This window comes from Mandrillus leucophaeus, unplaced genomic scaffold, assembly GCF_000951045.1.
Source record: "Mandrillus leucophaeus isolate KB7577 unplaced genomic scaffold, Mleu.le_1.0 Scaffold111, whole genome shotgun sequence".
Lineage (NCBI taxonomy): Eukaryota > Metazoa > Chordata > Mammalia > Primates > Cercopithecidae > Mandrillus > Mandrillus leucophaeus.
This window is the reverse complement of record NW_012099321.1, coordinates 2,905,136-2,917,928: the sequence shown is the minus strand read 5'-3', so window position 1 is coordinate 2,917,928 and position 12,793 is coordinate 2,905,136. Positions and strand designations below refer to the sequence as shown.

Below are 12,793 nucleotides of genomic sequence, written 5' to 3'. Positions count from 1 at the left end.
CTGGGTGACAGGGCGAGATTCCGTCTTAAAAATAAAAAAAAAGGAAATTAAAAGTTTTTAAATTAAAAATATTTTTAGAAAATACAGAAGAATAAGTTTGCCAACCTGTAGGCTAGGATCACTTTGAGGGGCAGGAATGTAACATTCTATCATTCACTTGGAATTGTGGAGGAGTGGGGTGGGCAAGGAAAATGGAGGCCATATGACTCAATCCTCTCTCAGGACTTTCCATAAGGCCAGATGAGCCTCAGCCTCCCAGCAGAGAGGAGTTCCAGGTCAGGTTGCCCTGGCCTACGCAGTGCACCAGGTCTGTGCTATGACCACCTTCCTGGAGTTACCAGATGCCTTTGTTCCTAGGAGTTAAAGTAATTGAACATGTGAATCCTTAGCCCAGAGAGAAGTGGCTGGGAGGGGCCGACTAAACTATGCAGAGGGGAGGCTGCATATGAGTGAGGAAAGGTGCTTGGCACAGAGATTTGGGAAGCCCTGGCCATGCTCTGCCCTGAGGCTATGTCATCGGGAAGTGCCCACTAACGAGCGGTGGGAAGGAAGTCCAGTCAGAAAAGCTCCAAGGCCTGAGGCAACTGCCAGGCCCAGTGCACAGTGCGAGCTGTACTCAGGGCTCCGTGAAACTGGGTTGGGGTTGCAAAGCATCGTCAGCTAAGCTGAGAGGAGCCCAAGGCTGAGGCTAGAAGGCAGGCCTGGAGAGCAACCCGCTCTCAGCAGTCACTTGCTCTAGATGGAAATGGGCCTGCTGCAGAGGAACTGGGTCTATGTGGTGCTCCTTCTTCATCTTTTTTTTTTTTTTAAGAGTCAGGGTCTCACTCGGTTACCCAGGCTGGAGTGCAGTAGTGCAATCATAGCTCATGGCAGCCTCTTAACTCCTGGGCTCAGGTGATCCTCCTGCCTTAGCCTCCCGAGTAGCTGGGACTCCAAGTACACACCACTATACCCTGCTATTTTTTTTTTTTTTTGAGAGGGGGTGGGGTCTCACTATGTTGCCCAGGACAGTCTTGAACTCCTGGCCTCAAGCTATTGTCCCACATCAGACTCCCCCAGCATTAGGGTTACAGTCATGAGCCACGTGCCTGGCCAGTTTGGTGCTTTGGACAGGACCACCTAGGACAGGAATTCACTCCTCTTTACTGAATGCCAGCCTTCACTTTAGGAGGTACTCCTGGGGACATAAGGATGAGAAAGCCAGATTGCTCCCACAGAGACTTCCATCCAAAGAGAAAGTCAAACAACGAACTAGAATGTACACAGCCAAAGGAGGGAGGATGCACAAAGGACTTCATTCAGGTGCCAGATCCTCTTCATCCTCAGTGCCTTCCTCTACTCTACCCTCTAGAAAGAACTCTGGCCTCAACGTCAGCATTAAACATCTGGACCACAGCTGGGCTGCTGTTCAATGACCTCCCTACGACTAGCTTTCTGCTCTGGCCAAGCCCACCCTGGGCACTGGGGGCATCTGTTAAAAAGATAATCACTGCCAGGCGTGGTGGCTCACGCTTGTAATCCCAGCACTTTGGGAGGCCGAGGTGGGCAGATCACCTGAGGTCTGAAGTTTGAGACCAGCCCAGCCAACATGGTGAACCCTGTCTCTACTAAAAATACAAAAACTAGCCAGGCATGGTGGTGGGCGCATGTGGTCCCAGCTACTCGGGAGGCTGAGGCAGGGGAATCGCTTGAACCCGGGAGGTGGAGGCTGTAGTGAGCTGAGACTGTGCCACTGCACTCCAGCCTGGGTGACAGGGCGAGATTCCGTCTTAAAAATAAATAAATAAATAAATAAATAAGATAATCACTACCACGAATAATGGTAACTCTTAGACGAGTTGGGAGCAGTGGAGAGGGCACCAAGGATGATTTCCACGTCTGTCTAGATTTCCTGGAGCAAGGCAAATACATTTCCCAAATAAATGGACTTCCGAGAAAGTGCAGAACCCCAAACGTACACATCTTAGGAGAGGGCGCCATCTTCTGGCCTGCACCCTGCCGCCTCCCAGCCTGTGTGTGCCTGAGGACCAGGCTCTCCTAGGCTCCCAGTAAGTACACACCACACGTGTGACTGAGAAAGACAACCAGCTTTCTCCTTCCATGGCTGGCTACAGGATCATAAAACTGCTTTTCCACGTTACAATCAATCAGGTTGGGTCAGGCAGAATTTCAAGGCTTCTGTCATGGGTAGATGGGCTCTGGAAAGTCCCCCTTAAAAAAAAAAGTGGAGGTAGGTTCAAGATCTGCACACAACTGGGGATGAGGGGAGTCTGATACTCTGCTGTGTGATCATGCAAGGAACTGTTCCCAGGGCAACTTATGTCGCTTTTAGGGACACCTTCTTTGTCCAAGTAAGAATGTCAACCACACTGTCTAAAACTAATGCATGTTTCTGAGTGGTGTGTGTGTGCGCGTGCACATGTGCAAATGTATCTTAATATTTAACTGTCAGACAGCCAGAAATAAACTCTCATCCTATATCTCACGCTAGTGGGGAGGTCTAGAAAAGGGTGGGGGGCTTGGACTGCCAAAGCCCACCATTATTAATGTCCTGAAGCCCCCTTCTGTTACGATACTAAAGTAATTCAAATTGAAGAGAAAGGACCCTTGGGTATTATTGTGTCCCTTGGCCCTCCAATGTGATCAAGCCCCATGGGAATGGATGGGATGTCTTTGAAAAGGAGTAGTGATTCTCACACTCTGAGAAAGCAGTCTCTTAGGGAGGGGATGGTGTCTTTAGGTTTGGATATCACGCGTAAAAACTGGGTGTGGAAAAGAAGGGACTGGCACTTCATAAAGGTATGTTTTGTTTTGTTTGAGACGGAGTCTCGCTCTGCCACCCAGGCTGGAGTGCAGTGGCGCGATCTCAGCTCACTGCAACGTGCGCCTCCTGGGTTCAAGCGATTCTCCTGCGTCAGCCTCTCCAGTAGCTGGGATTAGAGACGTGCACCACCACGCCCAGCTAATTTTTGTGTATTTTCAGTAGAGACGGGATTTCACCATGTTCCCCAGGCTGGTCTCAAACTCCCGAGCTCAGGTGATCCACCTGCCTCGCCCTCCCAAAGTGCTGGGATTACAGGCGTGAGCCACCACGCCCGGCTAGCTCAAAGTTTTTTTTTAAGAAACATCTGAATCTGCGTGCTTGCACTCCTCCAGGTTGCCAAAAGCTCCATCACTCCACATTCGTTCAGTCCAAACTCCTTTAGACATTCCTGCCTGGCCTCCAAAAGCATTTGGGTTTGCCACTCCGGATTTTATTTCAACTTCCTCATTTTACAGTTGAGAAAAACAGGAGGTAAAGAGAGGAAGGTACCTGCTTTAGGAAGCAGCTCTGGAAAGCAGAACACAGTTTCCTTCTCTCGCTCTCTCTCCGCTACTCTCCCTTTAAAAAATATACTTTCTTCTATGGCCAAATTAAACATTCATTACCAACCTGCGATTGCCTTAGGACTTTAAAAGGAGGGTTGTTCAGGGGTGACAACAATCTCCTGTCTATTATACATGTCCATGTAGGCAGAAACTTACCGAAATTCAAGCCCTAGTCTGGGTCCCAAAAACTAACTACACAGAGCAGGGAAACCAGAGAGCTACAGTTCAGACCAGGAACCTCCTTTTCTAGCTCACGTTTCTACCCGAGCCCGCGGAGGAACCGACCGGAAGTGACGCTCAGCCTCCCCGCGGAGGGAACTGCCTATCGGGCCGTGGCACTGGCCGGAAGACGAAGGTGCAACCCTCTGAAGGGTCGCCTTCTGCTTCTTGCCGCCGCACGGTTGCTGTTGCAGACGCAGGAGTCTCCGAAGGCTTCCGCGGCTTTGGGGCCGGTTGTGAGATGCCAGGCAGAGGCCGCTGCCCTGACTGCGGCTCCACGGAGCTGGTGGAAGACTCACACTATTCGCAGAGCCAGCTGGTGTGCTCCGACTGCGGCTGCGTGGTCACCGAGGGGGTCCTTACCACTACCTTCAGCGACGAGGGCAATCTCCGAGGTACTTGTGGCCATGGGGACAGCCTGGGGCGGTGGAGGGATTAACATCAGATTCCTTTTGTCTCCCCGCTCCCCCCGCATACTCCTAACTGTAATGCGCACTCCTAGTATGAGAGAAAATGACCTAAAGTGAGCGAGGGAGCCGAAGGAGATGGGGGCTGCCATTCATCTGTGTTTTCCCAGCACTTAGTGTAGGGCATAGATGGTGCGGGTAATAAATGTTGAGTAAGTGACACAGAAAGTTCCACTCATCTTGCCATGTCTGGTCATTGTGGAAGGATTGCCGATATGATTATAGCATGTATTATTACCCTGAAATAGTTTTAAGCACAAACTGGAAAAACATTACTTTTCTTTGCTTTCCAAGTTTCTGACCATGGCAGCCCTCAAAATCTGCAGCCATTGTCTGGGTGGAGTGGCTTAAGCCTGTAATCCCAGCGGTTTGGGAGGCAGAGCCGAGAGGAATGCTTGAGCCCAGGAGTTCAAGACCAGCCTCGGCAACGTAACGAGATACTTGCCTAAAAAAAAAAAATTAAAAATTAGCCAGGTGTGGTGGCATACACCTGTAATCCCAGCTACCCAGGAGTCTGAGTTAGGAGGCCTACTTGAGCCTGGGAATTGAAGGCTGCCGTGAGCTATGATTGCATCAGTGCACTCCAGCCTGGGCTATAGAGGGAGACTCCTTAAACAAACAACAAAAAAATCTGCTACTAGAAAAATTGCCTGTATGGAATGTACTGGAAGGATGACTGGAAATTTCAAACACTTGGAGCTGCTTTAGTGCAGTCCTCACCTTTCCCAGTCTCTGTGTATTCGGAACCGCTTGTAGACAGAAAATCAGATGGGGCCTTTAACTGTGCAGCAGCAGATGCTCAATGATTTGAATTCTGCGTCCTGGTTTTGTGTGGTGGGAGGGCAGGGGTCTGATGTTTAAAGGCTAAGCACACTATTTGTTGTTTATTATTTTACAGAGGTAACATATTCCCGAAGCACAGGGGAAAATGAACAAGTTAGTCGCAGCCAGCAACGAGGTGAGAATTGACCTTTTACAACACAGTGGCTTTAAAGAAAACTATCCTAGGCTAGGTGCTGTGGCTCATGCCTGTAGTCTCAGCAGTTTGGGAGGCCAAGGCAGGTGGATCACCTGAGGTCAGGAGTTCGAGCCCAGCCTGGCAAACATAGCGAAACCCCATCTCTACTAAAAATACAAAAATTAGCTGGGCATGGTGGCTCGTACCTGTAGTCCCAGCTACTTGGGAGGCTGAGGCAAGAGAATCACTTGGACCTGGGAGGTAGAGGTTGCAGTGAGCTGAGATTGTGCCACTGCACTGTAGCCTGGGTGACAGAGTGACATTCTGTCTCAAAAAAATAATAATTAAAAAAAGAAAACTATCCTGGTGGCCTAGTCCAGCTTTTCACTTTTCTTATTTTCAGCATTGCTGGTGTGAGGTAGAGTAGAAGAGAATGGTAATTAGGAATTTAAAATGGGGATGGTGGCTGACACCTGTAATCCCAGACTTTGGGAGGCTGAGACAGGCAGATCGCTTGAGGTCAGGAGTTCAAGACCAGCCTGGCCAACATGGTGAAACCCCGTCTCTACTAAAAATACAAAAATTAGTTGGGCCTGGTGGTGCACACCTGTTATCCCAGCTACTCGGGAGGCTGAGGCAGGAGAATCGCTTGAACCCAAAAGGAGGAGGTTCAGTGAGCCAAGATGGCGCCACTGCACTCCAGCCTGGGCGCCTGAGCCAGACTCTGTCTCAGAAAATAAAATAAATGAAATAAAATGAAATAAAATAAAACAGGGATGGTTCTGAGAGAGGCAGCAATTCAGTATAAGGTTTGGGTTTGATCAGATGTATGTTTGAGGTAGCCTTTAAGAGCCTGGATAAAACTGGCTTGGCCCTGAATCAAATCAGCCTGCAAAAACTAGTGGGCTGAGGCCGGGCGCGGTGGCTCAAGCCTGTAATCCCAGCACTTTGGGAGGCCGAGACGGGCGGATCACGAGGTCAGGAGATCGAGACCATCCTGGCTAACACGGTGAAACGCCATCTCTACTAAAAATACAAAAAAACTAGCCGGGCGAGGTGGCGGGCGCCTGTAGTCCCAGTTACTCGGGAGGCTGAGGCAGGAGAATGGCATAAAAACCTGGGAGACAGAGCTTGCAGTGAGCTGAGATCCGGCCACTGTACTCCAGCCTGGGTGACAGAGCGAGACTCCGTCTCAAAAAAACAAAAAACAAAAAACTAGTGGGCTGAAATGTGACTTCTTTCACAGATGTTTTTGTGTCTTTAGAATGACTGTACCAAGTGTCACTCCTGTCTATCCAGAAAGGTACATAATTTGTGCGTCTGATATATCTGAGGCAAGTTTAGCAGATCTAAATGAGTCCTCGCAGAATTTTCTAGGAGGTGCACGATAGCTCCTTTGACCCCTCTAACTTTTGCTGTGGGTTTTTCCTAGGTCTCCGCCGAGTGAGAGACCTTTGTCGAGTTCTGCAGTTGCCACCAACATTTGAGGACACCGCGGTTGCCTACTACCAACAGGCATACCGGCACTCCGGCATCCGAGCGGCCAGGCTGCAAAAGAAGGAGGTGTTGGTTGGGTGCTGCGTCTTAATCACCTGCCGACAGCATAACTGGCCCCTAACAATGGGAGCCATCTGCACGCTGTTGTATGCCGATTTGGATGTGTTTTCTAGCATTTACATGCAGATAGTAAAGCTCCTGGGACTGGATGTGCCATCTCTGTGCTTGGCAGAACTGGTGAAGACCTATTGCAGCAGGTACCTTCCTGGTGGGAGACAGTAGGATGGGATGGAATGGGTCCTTAGACCTGAATCCTTTGACCTTTGGCCATCTCTTTTTTTTTTTTTTTTTCTTGAAACGGAGTCTCGCTCTTGTCACCCAGGCTGGAGTGCAGTGGTGTGATCTCAGCTCACTGCAACCTCCACCTCCTGGGTTCAAGCTATTCTCCTGCCTCAGCCTCCAGAGTAGCTGGGACTATACGGGTGCGTGCCACCATGCCTGGCTAACTTTTTTTTTTTAGTAGAGATGGGGTTTTGCCATGTTGCCCAGGCTGGTCTTGAACTCCTAGGCTCAAGCGATCCACCCATCTCAGCCTCCCAAAGTGCTGGGATTACAGGCGTGAGCCATGCACCCGGCCTTGGCCATCTCTTTTTGACCAAAGCCCATGTAAAAGGATGTGAGAGAAAGATCTTTAGTTTATACTTGTACTAATAAGGTTAATATTGTTTTACATTTTTATAATGCTTTAATTTTCTTCCTTTTTTTCTTTTTTTTTTTTTTTGAGACCAAATCTTGCTGTGTTGCCCAGGCTGGAGTGTAGTGTCATGATTTTGGCTCACTGCAACCTCCACCTCCCAGGTTCAAGTGATTTTTGTGCCTCAGCCTCCCAAGTAGCTGGGACTATACGGGTGCGTGCCACCATGCCTGGCTAACTTTTTTTTTTTAGTAGAGATGGGGTTTTGCCATGTTGCCCAGGCTGGTCTTGAACTCCTAGGCTCAAGCGATCCACCCATCTCAGCCTCCCAAAGTGCTGGGATTACAAGTGTGAGCCACTGCACCCTGCCAAAGAATGCTATAATTGTCAAACCCCTTTGCCCTCACAGCAACCTAATGACGTGGGGAAAATAGGTCTGAGCCTTGGCACAGGGCTGTTGAGTTGCGCCACTCATGTTATGTGCTCTGTGCGTGGCAGTTCCTAGAGTTGTGCTGTGCCACGGCCTTTGTGGCTGAATGCCCAGCTCCGTCTGAGCAGGATCATCTGCAGAGGAAGCTGAAAGGATATTAGTTAATGACAGAACTGGGCATAGAAGCTAAGCCTTTTCTAGTTTTTTTAAAGACAGAGTCTCATTCTGTCACCCAGCCTGGAGTGCGGTGGCGCCATCATAGCTCACTGCAGCCTGGAATTCCTGGGCTCAAGCGATCTGCCCACCTGATCCTCCCAAAATGCAGATATTACAGGCATGAACACTGTGCCTGGCTCTTTTCTTGTTTGAAGTAGCTATGTTCTTTTCTTTTTTCTGATAAACAACGTTAAAAGCAGAGGCTGTTGGTGTCAAATAGCCTTGTATCTGAAGCTTGGTTACCGCTTGGCTGGATGACTATGGGAAAGTTTCTCAACTATACATGCACATAAAATGGTGTGTACATCCTCGTAGATTAAATGAGAACGTTGTAAAGCACTCAGAATAATGGCAACTGGGAGGCGCCCAATAAATGTTTGCGCTCTCCTGCATCCCTCCGCCTTCCCCTAACAAAGCGGAAGACGCCCTGTTTTCTTTCATGGCCTTTATTAACTTGCTGCCCAGTGAGCTTGAGTATTCCTGAGGGCAGAATAGCTTCCCCATCTTGAGTGGGCTGCCTTTCCTTACCGTGGGAGAGCAGCCCCCGTATCATTAAGATCCAACCCTCATTTTGGTTGTTTCAGCTTCAAACTGTTCCAGGCTTCACCTTCTGTGCCAGCCAAATACGTGGAAGACAAAGAGAAGATGCTGTCTCGAACATTGCAGTTGGTGGAGCTGGCAAACGAGACGTGGCTGGTGACTGGGCGGCATCCCTTGCCTGTCATCACTGCTGCGACTTTCCTGGCTTGGCAGTCGCTGCAGCCTGCAGATCGGCTTTCATGTTCCCTTGCCCGATTTTGTAAATTGGCAAATGTGGACCTGCCCTACCCCGCGTCCTCCCGCCTGCAGGAGCTTCTGGCTGTGCTGCTGCGGATGGCTGAGCAGCTGGCCTGGTTACGAGTTCTGAGACTTGACAAACGGTCTGTGGTGAAGCACATCGGTGACCTTCTCCAGCACCGCCACTCGCTGGTCCGCTTGGCCTTTCGGGATGGGACAGCAGAAGTGGAGACCCGAGGGAAGGAGCCACCGGCGTGGGGACAGGGGCAGAGAGAAGGGGAGGTGGGAAATAATTCCTTAGGTTTGCCCCAGGGGAAGCGGCCAGCCAGTCCTGCCCTTCTCCTGCCACCCTGCATGTTGAAGCCCCCAAAGCGGATCTGCCCTGCACCCCCTGTCTCCACCGTCACTGGAGATGAGAACATTTCTGATAGTGAAATAGAACAGTATTTGCGTACCCCTCAGGAAGTTAGGGACTTTCAGAGAGCCCAGGCTGCTAGACAGGCTGCCACGAGTGTCCCTAACCCTCCCTGATGGATATCCACTGGGAGCACTTCATCCTGTTCTGACAGCTTGATAACAGTCCTGTCATAACCAAGGACGGAAGTGTACACAAGTCCGTAGGGATTGCCTTTCTTGTTTGAAGGAACTAAGATGGGCTCTGCCATTCGTTGGACCCTGGGTCCTGGAGTAAAGTCAGGAGTGCAGGGATGACTGTAGGTAGGAGAGACTCCCATCCCTTGGGGTGGGAGAGCAAGTTGCCTATGTCCATGTTCTGTGAGATGGCTTTCCTCATGGATGGATGGGAAAATGTCGGGCTCTCTGCTGCCGGTTTGAATTGGCCACACTGCTGCTGCTCCTCCTGCAGGCCTGAGGGGGTGTCCCTCTGCTTGTGGAGCAGTTGGCATTCCCAGCAGTATCAGCCCTCAGAGGAGTGGGAACTGGGGAATTCCTGGCCCTACGTCCATTCATAGGCATTGGTGGGTTTGTGTGTGTGGTGTCATGAGATCCTCTGCCTCATAACAAAAGGACAGCGGGTAGACTAAGGCAGTAGCTCAAAGGGCTTTGCAAAATTTTAATATATTAAAACAAGAGGCATCTGCTAGAAAACATTCTATTGTATAAAACCCGAGCTCTTAAAAACATGTTTTCTTTGGCACTTTCATTCCCTCCCTCCCCTTTCCCCAGCGTATTGCAAAAAGCTCTCCAGTGCTAAGGCATTGGCAGGGTGTGTAAACAGCAGCCAGCATATGTGGAAGAATAATACAAAGCTTTTTTTTTTCCTTCTTCTAATATGTCTGTGCAGCAAGCATAAATAGCAGGACCCATCCCAAGGAGTGTGTGTGGGTTTTCCCCTCCCCTGTGTCCTCTGTCACCTTGGTGATCAGGCCAGGATGATGTGAAGACTGGGAGGGAACCTAGGTCAGACCTTGGTTTCCTGTTGCTCTTCCCAAGACCCAGGGTTCCCTCTGTTTCCATTTGGTCCTGTAGTGAAATGCTGGTGGTTGGTTTTAGGTTGGGGAAAAGATGGGTGCTGGTGTTTAAGAGTAATAAAGGCATAGGCCCCTCATGATCTGCAGGGACCCCAGCCACTGCCTCTGGGCTTGGCTTGGGCTCCTGGGAGTCAGGAAGCTGGTTTGACATTTTGTAGGTTTCTCTCTACTATGGAGCTGGAGATCAAATGATTGGGATGGTTCTTCCATCTGGCCTCATGGAGGCAAGGAAGCGCTCTTCCATAGTCTCTTGGTGTTGTAAGGCTGAGACTGGGGAGATGGGTCTTGTAACTGAAAAGTAACTGCTTCTCCAAACACCACCTGCATCTTTATGGGGGCGCCACTGTTTACAGGACTAGCTTTAGGGCATGACTAGATTCTGCCCCAGTTCCACCTGCCCGCTCCCTCTACTCCCCTCAGTTCACCCACAGGCACCTGACAGCTGTTGAAGTGCAGGGCCTCGGCTTTGTCCCGGTGTGCCACCTCTGAACCCTGCTGTCTGGTTTAAGTACCACTCCTGTGGGAATGGTGAGTTTGTTCCTAGTGCCCGGTTCCCACTCCCCTCCCCCAGGACTGGTTGATGTCTAGAGCTGCCTTTCACATGGCCCCGCCCTCCCCTCTTGCATAGTTGATCTGAAAAGCAGCACCTTGTGACTTCATATCACCTGCCTCATGTGCTGGGCTGGCTGTTGTGCCAGCCAAACCCCAGAGGAAAAGGGACTTAGGATCTAGGCAGGGGCTGGGCTGAAATCCGTAGAGGGCAGGGAGGAAAGGACACAGTTCCCACGCTGTCATCTCTGCTTTGCTGGTGAGGCTGATGGCCCCCAGTGAGGCCACATGGACAGTAGGCAGGGGTGGGAGTACTTGGGGAGGGTCCACCTGGGCTGTGCTGTGCCCTTTCACACAGACGGAGGCCTTCTCCCTTCCTGGGAGGGCACGGACAGCCCAGACTGCCCCGGGCTGGACGGAAATGTATTATGCATGTTTCTGGGATTGTCTGTCGCTGCCCCAGAGGGATGCCCTCTAGGCAAGTGGGGGAATATCTGCCTATGGGCTTCCTCCAGCCATCGGCTCCTCCACCTCCAACCTGCTACTATGCAGACGCCTTCGAGGGCCCTGAGGAGTGGGGGAAGGAGCCGCGTGGCCAGCCCGTTTACCGCGTCGTCCGCCCCACCCTAGACGGTGGTCTCGCTCTTCCAGAGTCCGGTCTTCATGCAGCTGCCGCTGGCCACCTCCGCGCCCATCATGGTGACGTCGTCGTACTTGCCCCCCTTGGGGACGCCGTTCAGGCTGGCAGCGTTGAGCGGGTACGAGCGGCGCTTGCTCTCCTTCTCCAGCGCGCCGCCGCCCTTGAGACTGTCGCGGCTGGCGCTGCGGCGCTGGCCTGGCCGGCCAGCCTCAGAGAGCGGCGCGGCGCTGGTGTCGCTGCCCTCGGACGGCGTGAGCATGGGTTCGCCTTCCAGCTGTAGGCCGACGCCCGGGCTGTTGCGGCTGCTGCCCAGGTAGCTGTCGGTGGGGCTGTTGTGCAGGCTGCCGCTCTCGCTGGACAGCAGCTCGGGCGCCCCGGCCGCGCCCCCGCGCAGGGCCTTGAGCCGGTTCTTGCCGCCGGCCTCCCCAGCGCGGTGCCCCTTGGCCCGGCCCTTGTGCGCTCGTCGCCCGTGGTGCACGTTGTTGGGGTGGCGGGGGCCGAGGCTTCCCCGGGGGCCCGCGGCCTCCGGCTCTTCTTCCCCGCGGGCTGCCGCCCCCGCCTCGCACACCTGACTCTGGGCCAGCTGCAGGTTGGTAAGCTTGCAGGGGCCCAGAGCCAGCGGGTGGCCGCTGCTGCCGCTTGGGGAGGACTTGAGGGAGGGGGGCCCCTCCCCGAACACTGGGGAACCGTCCTCTGCGGCGGCGGCGGGCAGGGCCCGGGGCAGGGCGTGGGGGGCCGAGGGAGAGGCAGGGGGGCAGCAGGCGCGCCACGAGGCTCTCACGTCCCTCCTCCTGGCACAGTGGTGGGTGAAGACGAAGAGGCCCAGAGCGGAGGCTGCTGCTCCGTACAAGCAGCTGCACACCACCCGGGGCAGCCAGCGCTGGGACACGGCCAGAGCCCCGCAGGCCCACATGGCCAAGTACAGGAAGTGCGTGGTCACCAGCGCCCCTAGCTGGACTCCCGGAGAATAGAGGCTGTCACCATCCTCCGGGGGCCCGGGCGTCCCCACTCGAGCGCTCCCAGTAGCAAGAAGGGAACCTGAGTCACTCAGGAGGGGGCCGCTGCCCCTGAGCCTGGTAGAACCCCTAAGCTCCTCCCCTGCCTCCAAGGAGGCCCTGCTGTTGCCCGCCTTCGGCCTCTGTGCCAGAGGACCCCGTAAGCGCAGCCCTGCGCACAGGAAATAGATCCAGGTGATGAGCAGAATCAAAGCCACCGGGATGTAGAAGGCGCCAAGGCTTGGACGCCACACCAGCCAGCAGCTGCAGGAGACACAGAAGCAGTGATGAGGCCAGAGGGCATGGCCGGGATGGGGCTGGGGGCCAGGGTGGTGGGGGAGACAGGATATGGTGAGTGCAGAGACAAGGATGGCTTGGTCAGCATGCATGGGCTTGGGTTGGGTTATGGTTGGGTGGACCTGGCAGGTGGCCCTGCCAGTGGAGTGGAAGGCATCCGGTGTTAGGTAGGTGGGCTTGGGGCAGGAGGGAGGG

The 12,793-nt window shown here is 52.9% G+C and overlaps 2 protein-coding genes across 2 annotated transcripts in view; one reads left to right on the top strand and one right to left on the bottom strand.

Annotated features, from left to right (window-relative positions):
* Positions 1 to 3,705: 3,705 nt before the first annotated feature.
* BRF2 (BRF2, RNA polymerase III transcription initiation factor 50 kDa subunit) lies at positions 3,706 to 9,767 on the top strand. The gene is made up of 4 exons (XM_011993111.1): positions 3,706 to 3,983; positions 4,954 to 5,013; positions 6,446 to 6,767; positions 8,435 to 9,767. Exons 1-4 carry the CDS (start codon positions 3,830 to 3,832, stop codon positions 9,156 to 9,158), a joined length of 1,260 nt encoding a protein of 419 aa, XP_011848501.1. The 5' UTR covers positions 3,706 to 3,829; the 3' UTR covers positions 9,159 to 9,767.
* Positions 9,672 to 12,793, bottom strand: part of ADGRA2 (adhesion G protein-coupled receptor A2) — a 59,669-nt gene continuing 56,547 nt past the window's right edge. Inside the window, exon 20 of the mRNA XM_011993510.1 lies at positions 9,672 to 12,565. Coding sequence (XP_011848900.1) covers positions 11,293 to 12,565 — 1,273 coding nt within the window. The 3' untranslated portion in view covers positions 9,672 to 11,292. The remainder of the gene's footprint in view (positions 12,566 to 12,793) is intronic.